We start from the raw sequence: 20,585 nt of genomic DNA on the forward strand, positions 1-20,585 counted from the left end.
TCATGACCCGAGCCGAAGGCAGTCGCTTAACCAACTGAGCCACCCAGGCGCCCTACAACTTTACTTTGCATTCAGATTCTGTCTCAAGCCTTTTGTTGTCAAACAGCCAGTCTCATTTTAGGACTACATTACTTTCTCTTTCCTTCCATAAAAATGTATTCCCATTCCTTGTACCTATCTTAACGCATCTCCAATTTTCCTACATAGAGTTGCTTTTCTTATTTCTACCAGTCTTAATTACATTTAGCAGAATTTTAACTCTTAGAAACCTCAGTCTCCAGTGGAAACTAAGCAGTAACCACCTGTGAACTGTTATACCAGAATTCTTAAATGGCAGATTTATGAATCAACTAAACACAAAGCATGTTTTCCAAGAAACTCAAATATCCTTAGTTTCTCTGCAATAAGAAGGCAAAAGCGCAAGCCTACGTTCAGTAATCAATGCTTTAGTATTTTATCTCATTTGGAAAAGACTTAGATGTCCAATGAATTCAGTTCCAATTTATCAACCAAGCAAAACTTTAAAGTTTCAGATTTTGAAAGCTATCTTAACAATTACACATGAAAACTTTGAGACAGACAGAATTAACCACCATTTAAGTCATTTTTTGCTGACAAATTGCAACAGAGATAACATGAGCTTATTTGACCTTCGCTAAGCCTTGGTAGAATAAAGGTTTCATATTTAATGCCAATAACTCTAAAGACATACCTACCTTAATTAAACTAACAAACTTAAATTAGTCTACTGAATTGTGTCCCACCTGGGTCCACTTAAAAGTCAATCAATTTGTTCTCCGTTGTCAATTTTTACCTGAGGCACCGGTGGGGAAATTTGAAGTGGCTGGTGTTAAGTCCAAGGAGGTGCTCTTCTCTCCTTGACTGCGAGAGTAGGAGGAGGAGCCAAAGGTGCCAGAGGCACCGAGGATGGTATAGGAACTAGTTATGGGGGCACCTGGGTGGCTCAGTTGGGTTAAGTGTCTGCCTTCAGCTCGGGTCATGATCTCAGGGTCCTGGGATCGAGTCCCGCATTGGGCTCCCTTCCCCGCAAGAAGCCTGCTTCTCCCTCTCCCTCTGCCTCTCTCTGTCTCTTGTGAATAAATAAGTAAAATCTTAAAAAAAAAAAAAAAGGAACTAGTTATGCAGGCAGCACCCAAAGTGGTGCAGAAACAGGAGGAGGAGTTGGTAGAAGAGGCGAGAGGACTCCCAGTTCTAAAGCTTGTCAGCTCAGACAGATGAGCAGACACCATGTTTTTTCCACCAACACAGGGGAATATGCAGTCCACGTCAGAAGACAGGGAACTTCCTCAAAACAAAAGGAGTTTCGGCAGCTGCTGGGGGAATATTCCTTAAAGTTCCCATCCCAAGGTAGACTAACCACAGTTAGCTCCAATTATCATAGCCATTAATCTGGGAAATGAATGAGGGAGAAGCCCCACATCTATTATGAGGAGGATCAGTAAGAGAGGATCAGCATCCCCTTCATTAGGGATGGCCTGTGTTTCTTCCAGCAACCTGGATTGATCAGGAGGAGGCCTATTTAGTTAATGATCATCCAACACGTCAGGTGGGAGTTTATCAGTCTGATTTGTGGCCAAACACATTCTGCAAGAGGCCCTTAGGTCCGGGTCCTGATTTTGAGCCATGAAGGCCTGGACCTAGGGACCTAGGGTACCTACGTCTATTTGCCCTGTTTCCTGCAGAAGAGATCTGACAAACTATACTGAGGTCATGCAGTGTTCCAGAAGATCAGTCCTTTCCTAAATTTTGCAATCCTAATTGTTTCCAGTGGGTTAAAACGCATTCCAAGGGAGAGTCCTTGGGAACTGAGGAAGTTTCTCGGTCCATTGCCAAGAAAATCCACCTCCCCCATCCCGACTCCCGGGGCTTCCCACGAAGGATATGTCAGAGGTTCCAGGTGTCAAAAGTGACCCGAGGTAGCCCTTGAACGATATCACTATGATCACCACCCTGCCCTGTAGGCGGATGCTAGTGTCCCCCTGCTTCCCCATCGCATTCTATACTACAAATGGGTGCCAGTGTATGCACCGAGATGCCATGCCATGCCTTGCCTTGCCACAAAGAACCCGTCCTTTTTAACCCATGGAAAACACTAGAAAAGTTTTACAAGGGGAAATTACCCAATTTTGTAAATTAAGTAGTAAGTAGGGGACATTGATGGAAAAGAGTTAAGGTGGAAATCCATCATAATCTAAGTGACATTCTAACGCATGTAGTCCTTACAGCTAACTTCCCTAGGAAATGTCCCGGGTTGGGTTTTAATTCAGTTGGGTGGGTACTGGTTTTGGCTAGCTCCGAATGGAGGTCTCACGGCCAGAAGTGGCTTAACCAGAGATGGGGAGGGGACCACATTAGACCAATGAGGAAGAAACCTCACACAGGAGTCTTAAGATTGGCAGCTGACCTAGTGACTTAGGTGGCTCTCCCGTGCTCCCCCGCAACCCCCGACCAAAAAGACAACTTTGTATGAGGACAGATATGAAGAGAGGACATCAAATTTCTGGGTCTTATTTTCATTCCGGCCAGGGGACTAACTTCCAGCCAAAAGGCAGGCTTTTTTCCTTCCCGTAGAGCAACCATGAGCTAGAAGATCGCAGCCTCAGCAATCGACATGAAAGTGTTCCAATAAGACCGTACTCCTTGAAAAGCCCCTGAAATGAAAGTAAAAGAAGAGAAAGTACTTACCAAGTTTGCACCGAGGATCAGAGCCCAGATGAGAAGACTCAGGCTACATGTTGGGGACACCAAAATGATGTGAGATGGCGTCTGGAGGGAACGGTCAAGAAAGAATTCTTGAGATGTTTTATGTTGCAAAAAAGGTGATTTTGTTAAAGCACAGGGACAGGACCCATGGACAGAAGGAGCTGCACTAGGGTCGTGAGGAGTGGCTGATTATATACTTTCAAGCTGGGAGGGGGTTAGGGATAGCCTAAGTCCCTAAGGAATTTGGAAGCAAGGTTTCCAGGACCTTGAGGGGTCTTTTACTACTGTCTAGTAGAATATTAGTCATGAGACCCTTCAGATGTACATCAGTGGGCCATATGTTTGGGGGACAATTGCTAAACATATAACTTGGGGGTGGGGGGTGGGTAGAGATAAAAGAAGTTTCCAAAGGGATTTTCATATGTTAAAGAAGACTTACAGATCCTGGCGGTTGAGCTAATGTCAAGCTAAGGTTGCCTTTTGCTTCTAGCCAAGTATTAACATTGAGGAAGCTGAGTTCCTGGAGGAAGGTCACCTTGTCTGTCCCAAGTACTTGTCAATGGGCTGTACGTTATAAGGAAATTTAATTTTTTTTCTATATTTCTTTTGCCTTTGTTCTCCACATCACACACCATCCGAAGGTGGTGTGAATATTTGTATAAACCTTGTAATTATCCTTTGAGGAACACAATACGGAAGGTAATATGTATATACTAAAAGCTCAAATGCGCTGAATGTACTTTTAAAATATACCACAAGTTCTATAGCTCTGCTTCGCCTTTTGTCATTTTTCAATTCACCGCTAAGGCTCAGAACATGTAAGTGGTCTCTCGGGTCACTACACTTCTCTGAGGAAAAAAGTCTGCTTCTGATCCACTTTATCCCCCTAAAAGGCAATGAACCAAAGGGAAAGCCACAGGCGACCTGTGGGGAGAACAGCCCAGCCTCACTAAGTGCCCCTGGCGGCCGCTTTTCCTCAGGAGGAGCCTGGTTCCGAGGGCGCCTAGCAACCGTTACCGTGACAACGCCACTGGCGCTCACTCACCTCAGAGCGTGGCTTTCCTCTGTATCCCAGAGGGTACTGCGCTGTCGCTAAGCCTTCCGCCACTCTCCATCCCAACATGCAACGGGGCTCATACAGTCAAGCGATCGTCACCAGGATGGTTATAGAAACGCCTGAATAGCTGCGTTCGTTTAAACATTAAAACTGCCGTAATAGGTCCACAGATGAGAAAGAACTCTAGAGAGTGGTCTCAGTGATTTTTTTTCAGGAAGCTGAATTGTAAATTTCGAGGAGGAAAGCCAAATATTTCCCTAGACTCGCTCAGGCACCGCATCGGGCAGCCCGCGCAGACCGGCGCTGTGGGGGGCCTCGGGGCCCTAGGCAGGGCCCGTGCGGGAGGAAGTGGCGCTGTCTGTCCGCGCGGCGCACGTAGACCCTTCAGCGTGGAGCAATGGGAGGCCTGGAGAAGAAGAAGGTGAATGGGGCAGAAACCCGGGAGGGGTGGCGCTGGAGAGAGGGGGGCGGGGAGGGAGGTGGGAGCGAGGGAGCCAGGGGACTGCACCTTTTCTGGCCGTGGCCACTCATGCGTTCAGAAACGGCTGGAATCAACGGGATGAGAGACATTTATGAGAAGGGGTCCGAGGATGGGCGAGGATGGCAGTACTCGGCCGATGAAGCCCGGGAAAGAGCCCTGGAGTAGGGCTGTAAAAGAACGTTGGGAGTTACCAAAGAAAGCCTCACCCCAAATGCAGACCGGGCCGAAAGACAACTGTTCACTGAAACAGTAATAAACATTACCATTACGTCAAGTTTATCATCTCCAAAACTTGTTATCCCTTCTCTGTTGAGCCTGCCCTGGACACTGGGGAGGGAAACATAAACAATCAAATGTGGTCCCTGCCTTCCCCGAGCTCACTTTCTAGCGGGGAAAGGACATAAACAACCAAATAAAACGATCACATATTGTTAAATGTGATGTGAAAGATAAGGGTGGAGAATATAAAAGTATACTTACTTTAGTTAGTGTTGTGTTGGAAGGTCTCTGTGACTCAACATTTAAGCTGAAATCTGAAAGATCAGAAGATCCCAGATAGGTTCTGGGCCATGGGAGTGCTTAGCGAGCAAACCTAGCAGGGGAAACTCAGTGCCAAGACCGTTAGGTGGGAAAGGCTTTCTGTATGCAAGAAATTAGGACATCAAGATGGCTGGGGTATAGCAAACTAAGGGAAGAATGGCATTTAGTGAGCTTGAGGTTAGACAGGGACCAGATGTGCAAGGCCTGTGAGCCACCAGGAGGAGCTTGGATTTTATTCCAAGTGCAGTAGGCCTCAACTAAAGAAGTACCATGGTCGGTTTTTCAGGGATTTCTTATTGCTGTATAGAGAATCACCTTGGTGGTATGAAAAGATTGGGGAAGGGATGAAGGTGAGGAAGATGTAGTTGCCTCCTGTTTCCTTCAGATTGAAAGTTCCTGTTGCCTGTTTATGTTTAACCCAACACACTATTGAACAACCAGTAAGTGCTAATGTTTGGAATTGCAAAGATATTAAATGGAAAATCTTCCCTTGCAGCACAGATGTAGCTATGTAAACAAATCACAACAGTTTTTAATGCTGGTTTTCACAAGGATTTTGAGCCAGATAACGCTTTTTTTTTTTTTTTTTGACAGAGCACAAGCAGTGGGGAGCGGCAGGCAGAGGGAGAGGGAGAAGCAGGCTTCCTGCTGAGCAAGGAGCCCCCAGAACCCTGGGATCACGATCCGAGCTGAAGGCAGACGCTTAACCGACTGAGCTACCCAGGCACCTGGAGCCAGATAACCCTTTGTCGTAGAGAGGGCTGTCCTGTGCATCATAGGGTATTTAGTAGCATCCTGACTTTTTACACGCTAGATGCCAGTGGCACTCAACAATCCAAAATGCCTAATTCCCTTCCCTCCATCCCACACACACCCAAGGAGTAAAATCACCCCAGTTGAGAACTACTTGTCTACTTGATGTTTAAAAGGATAAGCATGATGACAGACGTGTGTGTGATGTAAGGCAATGGAAAACACTTTTAATGAAGACCTAACTTTCTGAGGCAGTCTGAAGCTCATCTTTGTAGCCCCAGTAGACAGTTTCTTGAGGAAAGAATAAATGAAGGCTGTATTTGGTGACGGGGGGTGATCGGAAGGTGGGGGGTCATAAATATACTCTTTGAGGGGCTGTATGTTTATCTCTTTAGAGCTAGACCTGGCCATCAAGGTCCCTGCTGCCTTAATGCAGAGGATGATCTTGTTTGGAAAGGACATTCTTGGTACAATGCACTGCTACTCTTTATCATTGATACAGAGATGGGAACATGAGGCCGCATCTTGGCACTACAGATATCCACATGGTTGCATCAGACAGTATGCTCCTTGGGGGTAGGTAGAGACCAGGCCTTCTGTCTTCATTGCCCTCATAGCATCTAGCTTAATACAAGGAACATTGTAGAGGTCCTCTTATTTTCTGTTAAATGAATGAATGGTGGAGGGGAGAGGCTTTGGCTTAGAGCTTGCATTCTCAGCTAGATATCACCTGCAAGGGAACAAGAATTAGTTGAAGGGGTCTTAGATATTTCAATGGGGGCGCCTGGTGGCTCAGTTGATTAAGCTTTTGACTCTTGACTTCAGCTCAGGTTGTGATCTCAGGGTCATCAGGGTTCTGCACTCAGCGAGGAGTCTGCTGGAGATTCTCTTCCTCTACACCTCAAGAGCTCTTTCTCTCTCCTCCTCCCCTTCTCTCTAAAATACATAAACAAAATCTTTAAAACAAAAAACAAAAAAGACCGCATTACATAATAATCTTGGGTATGTCTGCAGTATTAATATTTCATGGGGCTGTGAGAGGGGACAGTTAAGGGGGGAAACGGTCTAAAAAGGCTTCTGGTGGTAGGGATTGGTTATAATGAAAAAGTTGAAAAAACTGGCTTAGGGGATTAGGCACTGAGGCTGAGGACTCAGACCTACATTTGAATCCCAGCCCTTGAAAAGTTATGTGACCTGGATAGGTTATTTGACTGAGCCTGTTTCTTCTCAGTAAAATGGGAATTTTAATCGCACCCATGCCACGGTGTTGTGAGGATTAAATAAAATAATGTGTGGAAATCACTAATTATAATGGCCAATACTTAGAGCTACTACCAAGTGCTTGGCGTAGCACCTGATCCATAGCAACCTTGTCCCCAGCATCATGCAGATGTGTGTGTCCTTTACACTGATTATTGCAAGGACAGTGCAGGAGAGCATGTTCAGGCGGGTGGACTCCCTCCCTATAGCATTTCCTGTCCCAAAAGCCTCTTGGCTACTTGTCCACAGTGATTGTTGCCTCTGGCCTGATGCGTGCCCAGAGATTGATGTCATCACGGCAATCACTGCTAATGGTCAATTGGTTTTGTTCTCCCCAAGTATGAACGAGGCTCTGCCACCAACTACATCACCCGAAACAAAGCCCGGAAGAAGCTGCAGCTGAGCCTGGCTGACTTCAGGTGAGGTTGGGGAAGGGTGGAACGGGAACCACGGGGGGTGCCCGGGCAGTGAGTCACACTCAGTGATGGTGAAGACTCAGCCGCATCCCTGTCTTACCTGCACTGCCACAAACTCTGTCTAGAATTCTGATAAGCCCTCCTCTTTCTAGTCTGGTTTTGCTTTAATGAGCTGTGCTTTGCCAGGGGTGGGTCTGTGGAGAAGCTGGAGAATGGGTCGTGCCACTCTGGGTCATCAGAATGAGCTCACTGCTACAGTGCGTTGCTGCTTTCTGGCTGGGTCTTTGTCACCCATCCCCTCCCTTCTGGCAGAACAGACCTCTGATCCTGAAGCTAGAGGTTCTCAGCTCCTCGTAGAGTCAAGTCCATAGTTTTCCACAGCCTGTGGGCCCTGCTTTGTGGCCCACTTTTAGTCACCCAGCACCTTCTACCCTTACAGCCTCTGTCCTTCCAGAATGCTTTTCCCTCTACCTTTTATATGGCTGAAATGTCAGTTTCTCAGCAAGGCCTTTCCTGACTGCCTTTGCTAAAAGGGGTACCTGCCATCTGGCCCCTGTCAACATCCTGATTGTTTCTTTTCTGGTGTGTGTGACAATCTACGTTAGGTGATTTTCGGGGACTTGTGATTGTCAGATCCTGCACAGGGACATGAATTCTCCAAGGGCCCCTGTTTTCCCTGTTCACTGCTGTTTTGCAGGCTTGGTGTGGCCAGGGTTCAGCACGTTTACTGATAGAAGGAATGGCCTTTATCTTCCAGGCGGCTGTGTATCCTGAAAGGCATTTATCCCCATGAACCCAAACATAAGAAGAAGGTTAATAAGGGCTCCACAGCGGCCCGAACTTTTTATCTTCTTAAAGACATCAAGTTCCTCCTCCATGAGCCCATCGTCAACAAGTTCCGGGAATACAAGGTAAGGCCGGGGCTCTAGGGTCCAGATGGCGTCCATCACTGCTCTGTGACCCACCAACTGACCTTGGGCAGATTGTTTAACCTCTCTGAGCAAGCCTCAAAGGAATGTCTCGAGGATTAACTGAGATCCCAGGTGGAAATGTGCACAGAACCTGGCAAATGATTAATGCTTTACCTGTTGTACCTTTTCCCTGGTTCTTTTGCAAAAAATTTATTGCCTTGAAGCAAAAATGGTACTATTTCAGGGGCTCTTTGGTGTAGTCTCTGCCCAAAGAAACTGCTCCTTTTAAAATTCTTTCTGGAATTGCTCCCAGGAGACCAAGCTTTCCATTCCATAAATGGAAACCATTAACTGCTCAAATGCCACAGGGAAAACAGAAACCTCAGACCAAATGCTGATAATTGAAAGTAGACTGCTGTTGGGGCGCCTGGGTGGCTCAGTTGGTTAAGCGACTGCCTTCGGCTCAGGTCATGATCCTGGAGTCCCGGGATCGAGTCCCGCATCGGGCTCCCTGCTCAGCGGGGGGTCTTCTTCTCCCTCTGACCCTCTTCCCTCTCGTGCTCTCTGTCTCAAATAAATAAATAAAATCTTAAAAAAAAAAAAAAAAGAAAGAAAGTAGACTGCTGTTACTGAAGCCTTTGTGGAGCCCCCGGGCCAGGCTGAGTCCTGGGCTGGGAGGGGTGAGGCGCCACCTGGTGGCCACAGGAGACTGGCCAGCACCTGCTGCTGGCCCTCTTACTCAAGTCCAGGAGGTAGATGGCTTGTTCTGTTTTGCTGCTGGGTTCTTTTAACTACTTAAACTCACTGCATTGGAAGAGGGCCTGTTGTGGGAAATGGCTATCTTGACTATTCAGCAGAGGTAGCCTTAGAGCCTCTGAAGAGCACCAAGGGCAGGCCTGACCAAAAGTACTTATAGGGAAGACATCAGTTGGTGTGGAGGACCTTCTGAGCCCATGCCTGGCCTCAGCTGCATTTTCCTGTGTGACCCAGCCCAAAACATGGACCTGTGGCTTGTTTCATGCCCACACAGACTGGTGCTCAGAATGGAGGCCAGCTTTCCTGGCCCTGAGCTGCCTTGCCGGCAGGTCGCTTGACCTCAGTTGGAAACTAGGGCTGAAAACATTATGTTTTCATGTAAACGTGTAGTGGAGTCAGCATGTCTGAGTGGTTATCTCTGGTCATCCATCACAGGGGTGCACCAAGCTGGCTCTGCTCATCCGTGTGGGTCAGTTTTGATGTTTTTTGGAGTTCACTGTTTTATACGTCCCAGCTGAGGGGATCAGATGGCACAGACAGCTGTGGTCAGCTTCAGGAGGCCCTGAGAGTCCTCCTGCCCCGTGTGTCCCTCTTTGGTGGAAGAGGGGTCTCCAGGAGCCCTTGGCCCCAGCATCAGTGATCTCTCTTCTCTCCCAGGTGTTTGTCCGGAAGCTCCGGAAGGCCTATGGGAAGAGTGAGTGGAACACTGTGGAACGTCTGAAGGACAACAAGCCCAACTACAAACTTGACCACATTGTCAAGGAACGGTAAGTTAGGGACTCAGTCCTAGCACTGAGACTAAGACCAGGATCCCGCTCAAGTTGCTGGCATCCTTTTGGAGGAAGCAGACCAAAAAAACCAAACAAGTTGCTAGAATGATTGCAAGTCACAGCAAGTACCATGTGGGATGCTAACTGCATGAAGGGACCTGGGGGGGATATATGTTACCTACAGGTTTGTCAGAGTAGGTGTCTGGGGGCAGACACTTGAGCCAGCCAAGGGAAATGTGGTCCAAGCAGAAACAGCAGATGCAAAGGCCCTGTGGTGATTGAGATCCAGAGTTCTGGGATTGCACCCCAGGCACATGGGGCAGACATGGCAGACATGGCTGGGTGCCTCTGATCTTTTTTTTCTTTTCTTTTTTTTTTTTAAGATTTTATTTATTTATTTGACAGAGAGAGAGCACAAGCAGGGGGAGCGGCAGGCAGAGGAAGAGGGAGAAGCAGGCTCCATGCTAAGCAGAGAGCCTGATGCCGGGCTCAATCCCAGAACGCTGGGAGCATGACTTGAGCCCAGGCGCCTGTGGGTGCCTCTGATCTTATGTGTTCTTGTCCAGCCTTCTCAGTAGTCCCACTCATCCATTGGCTAAGTCAGTGGTTCTTAACCAGTAGCAGTTTTGGCTTCCAGGAGACATTTGGCAATGTCTGGAGACACTTGTGGTTCTCATGATTTGGACATGGGGCAGGGGAAGGAGTCCTACTGGTGTGTAATGGGTAAAGACCAGGGAAGCTGCTAAACACCCTACAGTGCACAGGACAGTTCCCACCACACAGAACAACCGGCCCAAATTGTCAGTGGTGGTAAGGTTCAGAAACCCTGGGCTAATGAACGTCCATCTTCTCTTGGGGGCTGACGGCCTAGAAATACTCATTCCAGGCTGGATGGACTTGGCACCACTGAGTCAGGCCAGCCGTGGGCTAGCATGGAGAGAGCCCTGGCCTAGGAGCCTGACATGTGGTGTCCTCACCACAGCTCTGCAGCCTGCAAGCTGGGCGACCCAAGAAGAGTTCCTGCTCCAAGCACGTCCTCCTCCGAGCACGTGTGGAGCAAATGCAAAACTTGCACTAGGAAAAAGCCAAGTGTCTGGATTCATGCCCACACCAGGTGGCAGTGTGGTTATGGTGTTGCAAATCTGTGTCACCGCTCAGAAATAGTTGGGGCTGTTTCTACGAAGGTCCTGGCCCGGTTGGTGGGTTTGTGCGTGAGGTGTAGAGGGAACTTGGAGGCACCAGAGGGGGCCCGTTGAGGTTTCCGCCTGAGCACCAGAAGACCCGATGCCCCTCCTCCTGTTGTCTTTGGAGAGGTCCCTTGCAGCCTTTGTTCTGTCTTGGTGTGGTTTGAAGACTGGCAGGTTCCTCCTGGCGTATTGCAGGGAGTGATGCCACCTTGGGCTGGAGGGACCCTGGCCATCTCTGGTTTCATGGCTTTCACAGTCCCTTTTTGAAGCAGCGGAACGCTTTCTGCAAAAGAAATCTTCCTGGAAGGCAGTTTGGGTGCCAGAGGCTCCGACAACTGCCCTGGCTAGGGAAGGGAGGCCCGAGGCCCTGTCTGTCCACTTGTCCCCAGGCGTTTCCAGGGAGCTACAGGAGCCCGATTTTAAACCAACAGTCTGGTCCAGCAATGTCATTTTCCAAATGAAATCACTGGGGTTGGGTGAGGCCAAGTGACCCATCCTGGGCCACAACTGGGACTGGAATGAGGTGTCATTATACATACTCCAGTGTCCTCTCCATGACCCAGGCCCCCATCCATCAGCAGGGCAACCATGCAGTAATGGATCCTGCCAAGGATGGCTCATTCTCGTCAGCTTCCTCACTTGTCACAGGATTCCTGGAAGCGCTTTCTTGCTCTGGCTTTTCTTGGCCCAGGACTGAAAAAATTCCAACATTTTTACCCTTTGGTTCCAATTGGTTCTGCAAACTAGAAAGAGGGCTGGGTGATGAGGGACAAGACATAACTCACTCTGGTGACCTCTGGCGTGACTGACAGAGTGGACGAGGAGTCCAGGCCCCCCCGCCTGGAGCCCAGGTTGACCAAGCCTGTGAGCACTGCCCTCCTGGCCGTGCAGGTACCCCACATTCATAGATGCTCTGCGGGACCTGGATGATGCCCTCTCCATGTGCTTCCTCTTCTCCACCTTCCCACGGACTGGCAAGTGCCACGTGCAGACCATTCAGCTGTGCCGCCGGCTCACTGTGGAGTTCCTGCACTACGTCATAGCTGCCCGCGCCCTGCGCAAGGTGAGCCCACGGCCACCGGGGGGAGGGGCCGCCGCTCTGCTCCCTGCCCTGCCTCCCAGTGCTTTTCACCCTACTGTCCCCTCCCTCCAGGTCTTCCTGTCCATCAAAGGCATTTACTACCAGGCCGAGGTGCTGGGGCAGCCCATCGTGTGGATCACACCCTATGCCTTCTCCCATGACGTGAGTATGCCCATGAGGAAGGCGGGGGCTTGTGCTGGGCCATTGCTCTTTCTCTGGCTCCTAGACAGACATAAGGACTTGGGCAGAGGGGGGATTTTGTTGTCCTGCATAGTCCAGCATGTGCTGGGTTCCCGAGTGCGGCCAGGGTAGGATGTGGGGTGAGGAATGTACCACACAGCATCATAGTGAGAGCCGGAGCCAGCCTGTGTGCAGTCCTCCCCAGCTGGGTGCCCTTGGACGTGTTCCTGCATCTCTCTGTGCCTTAGCTAATGAATGATGTGTTTCCACTTTCTAAGTCTTGTCCTGAGGATTTAAGGAAAAAAATCCTTCCAAGTGCCTGGTGCTTGGTCCTTTGGGACTGCTGAGTGAGCAGTGAGCAGCTTCCAAAGCTCGGACAGTAGCTGAGCCCAGCCCTACCTTCAGAGCCCTGGGGTCATTGTCCCGCTCTCCCACTAGTGGCTGCCAGACCTTAGCCAAGCTGCTGTGCTTAACTCCTCAGCTTCCCCTTACTCCCACTCAAGGCTGGGGGACCTGAGGTGGGGGAGGGTGAGTATATGAGAAGCCATTAGCCCATGGCACTACTTCCTATTTATCTTGGTTTAGGCTGGGTGTTTTGGGCAGGGATTCACAGAGAGAAATCCTGGTTTTGCCTCCTCATGGGGCAGCATTAGCCTCTAGTCCCCCACATGGTCTGGGCCAGGCTCTCCTTCTGCCTGACTTGTCATCCTGTGGGCCTGCATGTGGCCTGGTCTCCTGCCTGTGCCTGGAGCAGCAGATGCACCAGCTTGGCTAGACAGTCTGTTTGCTGACCAGGTTATCAGGTACTGCAGGGTGAGCTGGGGGTCTGGGCCCCTCCCCTTTACTCTGGGCTGGCGGGGGTCCAAGACCAGAACCCACTCTGACCGCAGGGTAGCGGACATGTTTGGGGGCAGGCTGCAGTCCGTGGGTGAGAGGCGACTTGGCCCTCAGCAATCCCCTCTTCCCACTCTCTGGGGCCGGCCTGTTGGCCAGAGTATGGCCCTTCCCTCTTCCCCGGTCCATCCCTCCTCTCCACCTCCTTCCTTCCTATCTTCTTGCCATGCCTCCTTCCTCCCTAGCTCTTCCTCTTTTTCCTTCTCTCTGATGTTCCACCCCCATGCTGCTCAGACTGGTCTTTGTATGTCCTCCGGGTGGTGAATAGGGCCCTGTGGAGGCCAGCCTCCACACAGCTGGCCCTGGGGGAAGGGAACAGGCCGCCCATTCCTCCTTCCTCCCTGGCCGGCTCACTGCCACTACTTCCTCTCAGCCGGAGGATGGGGGACCGGTCCTGGGTCATTACTGAGGCCCTCCTCTGCCTTCTTCCCCTGAGCAGCTAGTGCTGGGCTCCTCAAAGTAGGATCCAGGCAGGTAGTAGGTGGGCTGGGAAGGGGGGTGATGGGACCCTGCTTAGCGCTGTGCTGTGGAAAATGGAGTTATTGGGGCTCCTGGGTGTCTCAGTCGTTAGGCGTCTGCCTTCAGCTCAGGTCATGATCCCAGGGTCCTGGGATAGAGCCCCACATTGGGCTCCGTGCTCCGCGGGAGGTCTGCTTCTCCCTCTTCCACTCCCCCTGCTTGTGTTCCCTCTCTCGCTGTGTCTCTCTCTGTCAAATAAATAAATAAAACCTTAAAAAAAAAAAAAGAATAAGCAAGGGGGGCGCCTGGGTGGCTCAGTTGTTAAGCGTCTGCCTTTGGCTCAGGTCATGATCCCAGGGTCCTGGGATAGAGCCCCACATTGGGCTCCGTGCTCCGTGGGAAGCCTGCTTCTCCCTCTCCCCCGGCTTGTGTTCCTGCTCTCGCTGTCTCTCTCTCTGTCAAATAAATAAAATCTTTAAAAAAAAAAAAAAGAAAGAAAGAAAATGGAGTTATGGAGTTAATTCTCAATGCTTCCCTAGCAGATGCTCTTGGAAGGACGGAGGTATGAATGGGGGCACAGGTGGAGCACCTCTTGGTCCCTGCACCCTCATACCCACACTGCCCAATGGCAGAATAGAGAAACAGCACAAGGTCATGGGCATGCCTGGCATAAAAGGGACGTTGTGATCATTACCAGTTTTGACCTTGTTCAGCATATTCTGCCATCCAGGTCCTGGGGGGTCAACAGGGCTGGGCTAGCCTCCCTGGCTGTGGGGGGCAGTGCTGCTCAAGAGTTGAGACACTTTGTCTGGCTCTCAGATCCTTCCCCTGTTTTGCTTTATCAACTCCTCAAGGGCAAAGATAAGCCCTATCATGTCCCCTCCTTACTGGGTTGGCAGCTCTCGAGGGTAGCCGTGTGCTTTTGCCCCAGGCAGGCAGCTTTTCTCCTGCCATTTCTCCAGAGCTTCCTGGGGCCAAGCCAGGCAGCTGTCCCATCCTGTCCTGGGTCCTCAAGTTGTAGTTTTGTCTCTGGCATGGGCCTGAGACGGGGTCGCTGAATTGAGTGTCCATCCCAAGCCTCCTGCCAAGGCGTGAGGGTGCTGAGTTCCATCCACCCAGGCCGACAGACGCCAGCTGGGCTGGTGATGGGGCTAGGCATGGGGGGAGGCTAGCAGGCGAGCCCCGGAGAAGATGTTAAATGAAGATTGTGGGATGACTCATGGAGAAGGATGAGCTCTGACCAGACTGGCCCTGGAAGGCCGCCTCTGTGACCAAGTCTGGTTTGAGCTGGGACTTGCCAGATGAATAGGGAACTGGGGCAGGGGCAGGGGAGCTCCAGCCAGTCCCTTTCATCTTCCCCTTTATGGCTTGGGGATCTGGCACTGGCCTCAGGATGCCCCTAACCCTGGGGAACCCTGTCCAGAGCCTCCCCCAAAGTGCTTGTGGTGGGACATGCCACACAGCCCCTTCTCATGGGGCAGGGGTCTGAAGGCAGGGCTGCCATGGAGGGGCCTTGGGCAGGTTGGAATCCCTCCCATGGGGGTCGTCAGTGCTGTCTTTCCCCTCTACCTGCACCCGCACTGCCAATGGGTCCCCTGTGCCCCCCAGCACCCGACAGACGTTGACTACAGGGTCATGGCCACCTTCACCGAGTTCTACACCACTCTGCTGGGCTTCGTCAACTTCCGCCTCTACCAGTCGCTCAACCTGCACTACCCACCCAAGGTAGGGCCCAGCCCAGCCCAGCCCAGATCCTTCTCAGTGTGCAGGGGCCACAGCCCTGCTCTCCCCACATGGAGGCGGGGGCTCTGGCATCCTCTCCCTCTGACCTTCCCCCTGCCTCCCAGCTGGAGGGTCAGGTCCACACAGAGGCGAAGGCCAGTGAGGACACCTACGCGTTGGACTCCGAGAGCTCCATGGAGGTGAGAGAGGCTTCCAGAGCATTGGTCCTGCATCCCCCCGCAGAAGGGTGGTCACTGGCCTGGGGGTGGGGTTGTGCATGGCTAGATGGGTGGGCTCGGGGCTTGCTCTTGGAACCCAAGCCCACTGATGTCCTGGAACTGTCACTGCTCCCCCTTCCCCACCGTGACCATGCTCCCAGACAAGACCTCCCACCTGTAAGCAGCAGCCCTGCTTCTTTCCTGTAGAAACTGGCGGCGTTGGGTGCCAGTCTGGCCCGCATGGTGGTGCCTGTGGAGGAGGAGGCTGAGGTGGATGAGTTTCCTGCTGATGGGGTGAGGACTGCGGGCCGGCGGAGGGGGGCGCCTTGGGACTGAAGGGTCTAGAGAGAGGCTGGGGACCATCTCCGCCCTGTGCCCTCCAGTGCGGGGCTGGGCAGGCCCGACGGTGGCACGGCCTCTTTTGTGGCAGGAGACGACAGCGCAGGCGGAGGGCCTCAGGAAGGAGCTGGAGGCACAGGAAAAGCACAAGAAACTTTTTGAGGGCCTGAAGTTCTTCCTCAACCGTGAGGTGCCCCGCGAGGCCCTGGCTTTCGTCATCAGGTGGGAAGCTGACGGCAGCGGCTCTGCCCCACTCTGGGCTGGGTCCCGGCCTGGATGCCCGCAGTGACCTCGGATGGTGGCAGCAACCACGCCTCAGGCGTGTGCTGCACATTCACCGGAGTGGGCGTGCGGAGCGTTCAGCCCGAGCACGCAGGTGGCACTCGCCCCCCGGGCAGCTAGCACCACCTTCTCACCGGCTTAGGGCCGGCCCCCACTGGGCCAGCACTGCAGGTGTCGGCCTGATGACGGGGGAGATCCCGGTGTGGGGGGAGGGCACGGGTGTGTCCTAGGATGGGGAGCTTGTGGGCCACCTTCATGCTGGCGCTTCATGCTGAATACTCTTGTGCTCTCCCCCTGTGCCTGTAGGAGCTTTGGGGGCGATGTGTCCTGGGACCAGTCTCTCTGCATCGGGGCCACGTATGATGTCACAGACTCCTGCATCACCCACCAGATCGTGGACCGGCCTGGGCAGCAGACACCTGTTATTGGCAGGTAGGTCCGCAGGGCTCTCATCCTTCTCCATCTGTTTGGGTTTCTGGGGGCGGAGGTCTGTCTCCAGCCCCAGATGCAGAGGGGCTTCAGGTTGCTTCCATGACCTGTCTCTGCCACCAGGTACTATGTGCAGCCCCAGTGGGTGTTCGACTGTGTGAATGCACAGCTCCTCCTCCCCGTGGCGGACTACTTCCCCGGAGTGCAGCTGCCTCCACACCTCTCGCCCTTCGTGTCGGAGAAGGAAGGAGATTATGTCCCTCCCGAGAAGCTGAAGCTGTTGGCCCTGCAGCGGGGAGAGCACCCAGGTGAGCGGGCCAGGCGATGGGGTGGATAGGTTCCTCTGGGCTGGCTTTGGCCTCACCTCATTGTTTCCCTCCTTGGCTACAAAGGTGGCAAGCTCCTGAGAATGGGACAGTAGGGGCACAAAGCCCTTTAAACCAACCTTTGGAGTCAGGCTTAGGAGAAGGGAATGAGTCTGTCCTACAGTCAGCTGTTGCTTGATGTTCAGAGTGACCGAGCAGGAGCGGTCTGGAAGTTGTCATGGGTATTTACGTAGGAGGTGGCAGAGCTCAGGGTCGGGGACCTGGAGTTTCCTCCGAAGGCAGCTGGGGCTGTGGGGAGAGGTGCCAGGAGGAGCCACAATTGGGACAGCTGTGCACTCTCTTTGGAGTGTCTTCGTGGCTGAAGAGCATGGTGCCTGGGCCCAGCTGTTGGTCTGCAGGGAGAAGGGGAGGCTCTCGGGGCTTTCAGCAGTCATTGCCCTTTTATAGGAAATATGGGTGAATCTGAAGAGGAGGATGAGGAGGAAGACGATGATGGTGATGGTGATGAAGGGGGAGAAAATGAAGAGGAGGAGGAAGACGATGCAGAGGCTGGTTCAGAAAAGGAAGAAGAGGCCCGGCTGACAGCCCTGGAGGAGCAGAGGATGGAGGGGAAGGTACTAGGAGGCTGACGGGGGGCACAGCCTGGGAAGCAGCCGCACTGGCCATCTTTGGTGCCAGCCCCGGCCTAGAAGGGCAAGAGCCAGGGGACTGGTCGGGGTGGGGGGACCCACCATCCACAAGTGTCCACCCTGTGTCCCCAGAGGCCCAGAGTGATGGAAGGCACCGTGAAGCTGGAGGACAAGCAGAGGCTGGCCCAGGAGGAGGAGAATGAAGCCAAGCGCCTAGCCATCATGATGATGAAGAAGCGGGAGAAGTACCTTTATAACAAGATCATGTTTGGCAAGAGGCGCAAAATCCGAGAGGTGAGTCCCCACCACCCACCTGAGACTCCAGGTGTGGCCACCGGATGTGGCTGCACAGGTGAACTTGGGGGCTGACTGGCTCTCCTCTGCACAGACTCCAGGCCCTTTCTTAGCCTTTTTCTGAGGTTATCCGTCTGGCCTGGCCTGGCCCAGCCCCTGGGGCCCCCACCCAGGCCTGTATGGGCAGCTTGGTGTCAACAGCTTGTGCCTGGGCTTTCTTCAGAGTTTCAGTCTCCTTTCTGACACCCAGCTCTTTCTGAGTGTACTGACGTCTGGGGACAGAGGTGTCCCAGCAGACTCAGCACCCACTTTCACAAACGACCACTTAACAGATGTGCATAAAGCAGGAGGGACTGTGGGAGGTTTGGATTAAGTTTCTATTTTGTTTCCTCTTGTTCACAAAGCCATAGATGCTCATTGTAAAAAAACTTTTTTTTTTGAAGTGCTTTGCAGAACTCTATAATCGGTGATGCGGGAGTGGCTCACAGTCCTGCCTTTGGGGTGATGTATAGTAACAGCGCCCCAGTTTCTTCTGTGTGTGTAATAACATGGGATTTTAGAGCCATCATGCTGCATACAGGTTGTTTTGCAGTGTGTTTTTCATTTAACCATAGGGTGAATTTCTTGGTTATGACCTCGTACAAGTGACCTGTTCTCTAGATAGGATTAGTTTTTCATTTTGAGGCATTCTTAGAAGACACCCTTGAGCACATCCCTGCCTCCCTCTGAAGTCTCTGCAGGGTATATTCACGGGCATGTAATTGCCAGGTTGAAAGGCCTAGGTATGTTTTGTAGTAGATGTTGCCAAATGGGCCGCAGGGGAAAGACCCCTCCCCAGCAACCTGGTGAAGGTTTGATTGGCATTCAGCTTCCCCAAGGAGGAAGGTAAAAATGGGGCAACTGCTTCCAGCTCTGGGAGCCTGGGATCCTCCTAACTTGTTATGGGCCCATTGGATCATAGAGCCCTAAAAGCAAAGGTAAAAGCTTGTTTCATTGCCTGAGGTTGTTCAGTTAGTTATTTTTCCTCCTGGTCATTTGCCTATTTAGCTTTCCTGGAAGCTCTGCCTTTAAGGGACAGCCTTGAGTGGGAAGAGGAGAGGTACCCCACAATCACAGCTTGATCCCCCCCCTTTCTCCTCACAGGCCAACAAACTGGCAGAGAAGCGGAAAGCCCACGATGAGGCTGTGAGGTCTCAGAAGAAGGCCAAGAAGGCCAGGCCAGTGTGAGTGGTGGCAGCCTCTTGATGGGTGAGGCCCACTCCCGGCAGCTGGACTTGGCATAGGCAGGCCGGAGGACACAGGCTTGGTGGCAGACCAGAGTCTCTTCTGTTTTCATCCCCTTCCTCCCCCTGCCGGCCCTGGCTTCCTCTCACGCTCTCTGGCTGGAGCCCCAGCCTCCGTTGGATGGAGCTCCCTGCTGGTGGCTGGGCAGAGGAGAGGCCTCTGTGCCCAGCCTAACTTGATGCTCCCAGAAGTCAGTGACATCGAGGGTAGGGGCCTGACCAAGCCCCTCACCGGCTGCTTCCGTTTCCCCTGGCTTTCTGCAGCGCCCCCTTCCCCCCATGGTTGGACCTGTGATTCTCCTGCTACTGTGATGGGGTGAGGGTGAGGAAGCGTTTGTTATTAAACAGCTGGAGTTTTAGAACCAGTTGAATTCTATGTTCATGAGCCTTCGTGGGGTTGGAGAAGGGCCACCTAGTGAAGTGGAGTCTGCCCTTGGCTCACATTCCAGCCCAGGTATTTTTCCTCTGTGAATGGTGCTTCCTCCTGTGTAAATTAAGGGTAGAAATTCTGGAGCCTCTCTGGGGGGTGGGGACAGGGGGCGGGGGAGGAGGGTTCAATGGTAATGTTATGCAGACTTAGTAGTGTCAAGTGTCTAGTGAGTCAGGTACTCTGTAAATACCAACTGTGATTGTCATAATTTGCTGCTAGAGTGAGCCCAGAACGTGGAAGCCAGCACCCAATGGATCTGTGCAGCTTGAGTTGTGGGTACCAGCTTCACCTTGTAGGCTCCTCGGCAGAACCACCCAGTAACCCCCACTGTGGGCGTTGAATGCAATCTGACCTGTGACCCTTGCTGGGCCATCCTTGCAGCTTCCCACCTGACCCTGCCAGTGCCCTTGCCGAGACCTGGAGAGACATGCCTTTACCCAGACGGCCAGAGCCTCACAGCAGGGCCAGGGCCAGAAGCCAGCGCTCAGGATGGTCACTCAGCCCCTCCCAGATCAGGCAGGGAATTTCTGAATCGCCCCCTCAGGGGGCTGAGGGCTGTCAGGAGCAGAAGCCAGGGTGGTGGAGTGTGGGTTTGGAACTGGGCTTCATGTACCCCTAATCTAGGCACCTGAGGGCCTTGGCCCTCTTCCCCTCACTGTGCCCAGGCTCTGTAGAAGTTTTTTGGGCAGTGGCTGCAGGCCCACCCCGGGGACGGGGGGGACGGGGTGGGAGGAGAATTTGGGCAGGCTCTGACAGAAGGACCAGAGGACCCAGGGCCCCTGTCTTGGCTGGGCCTTGCAGGGGGCGGAGAGGGCTATGTTATATTCTGGCATGCTCGTGCGGGTGCCATGCTTCCAGAGGCAGGGATGGGATCAGTGCCTTTGGAGCCAAAGCCTGCCACCCTAGGGAATGACTTGGGCCTGCCTGGTTGCATGCGCATCCCAGGGCCATGGCAGGGGTGCTAGGGCAAGGCTGGAGAGCAAGCCAGTCGGATCCGGAAAAATCCCTGGCAGCCATACGGATGTGGAATTTTCCCCATTCCAGAGTCACCCAGTACTGGCGGGGGCAGCGGGGCTCTGACGCAGCCCGTGGCCCACTGAGTGGCCAGCAGGTTTTGCAATTCCCACAGCTGGAGCTGCACATTCCCAACCCAGGCAGGCATTA

General features: G+C 52.5%; 1 protein-coding gene across 2 annotated transcripts; it reads left to right on the forward strand.

The window, feature by feature from the left end:
- Nucleotides 1-4,109: 4,109 nt before the first annotated feature.
- On the forward strand, nt 4,110-19,356 carry PES1 (pescadillo ribosomal biogenesis factor 1). Of its 2 annotated transcripts, none has more exons than XM_021703430.1 (15): nt 4,110-4,202; nt 7,155-7,234; nt 7,989-8,142; nt 9,556-9,665; nt 11,747-11,918; nt 12,009-12,098; nt 15,078-15,194; nt 15,317-15,391; nt 15,617-15,703; nt 15,840-15,970; nt 16,337-16,462; nt 16,583-16,767; nt 17,233-17,399; nt 17,547-17,708; nt 18,852-19,356. In XM_021703430.1, the coding sequence occupies exons 1-15, from the start codon at nt 4,179-4,181 to the stop codon at nt 18,933-18,935; spliced, it is 1,764 nt and encodes a 587-aa protein (XP_021559105.1). In that variant the 5' UTR covers nt 4,110-4,178; the 3' UTR covers nt 18,936-19,356. The 2 variants fall into 2 exon arrangements, with proteins under 2 accessions (XP_021559105.1, XP_044776938.1); XM_044921003.1 differs by having other exon boundaries at nt 15,855-15,970; nt 18,852-19,350.
- Nucleotides 19,357-20,585: the final 1,229 nt, after the last annotated feature.

The sequence above is a fragment of the Neomonachus schauinslandi genome, chromosome 14 (genome assembly GCF_002201575.2).
Source record: "Neomonachus schauinslandi chromosome 14, ASM220157v2, whole genome shotgun sequence".
Taxonomy (NCBI): Eukaryota; Metazoa; Chordata; class Mammalia; order Carnivora; family Phocidae; genus Neomonachus; species Neomonachus schauinslandi.

Coding starts and splice junctions, on each gene's coding strand:
- PES1 (XM_021703430.1), top strand. CDS start 4,179: ATGGGAGGCCTGGAGAAGAAGAAG. Junction 15,971..16,336: donor GCCCTGGCTTTCGTCATCAG/GTGGGAAGCTGA, acceptor CTGTGCCTGTAG/GAGCTTTGGGGGCGATGTGT. Junction 17,400..17,546: donor AGCAGAGGATGGAGGGGAAG/GTACTAGGAGGC, acceptor CTGTGTCCCCAG/AGGCCCAGAGTGATGGAAGG.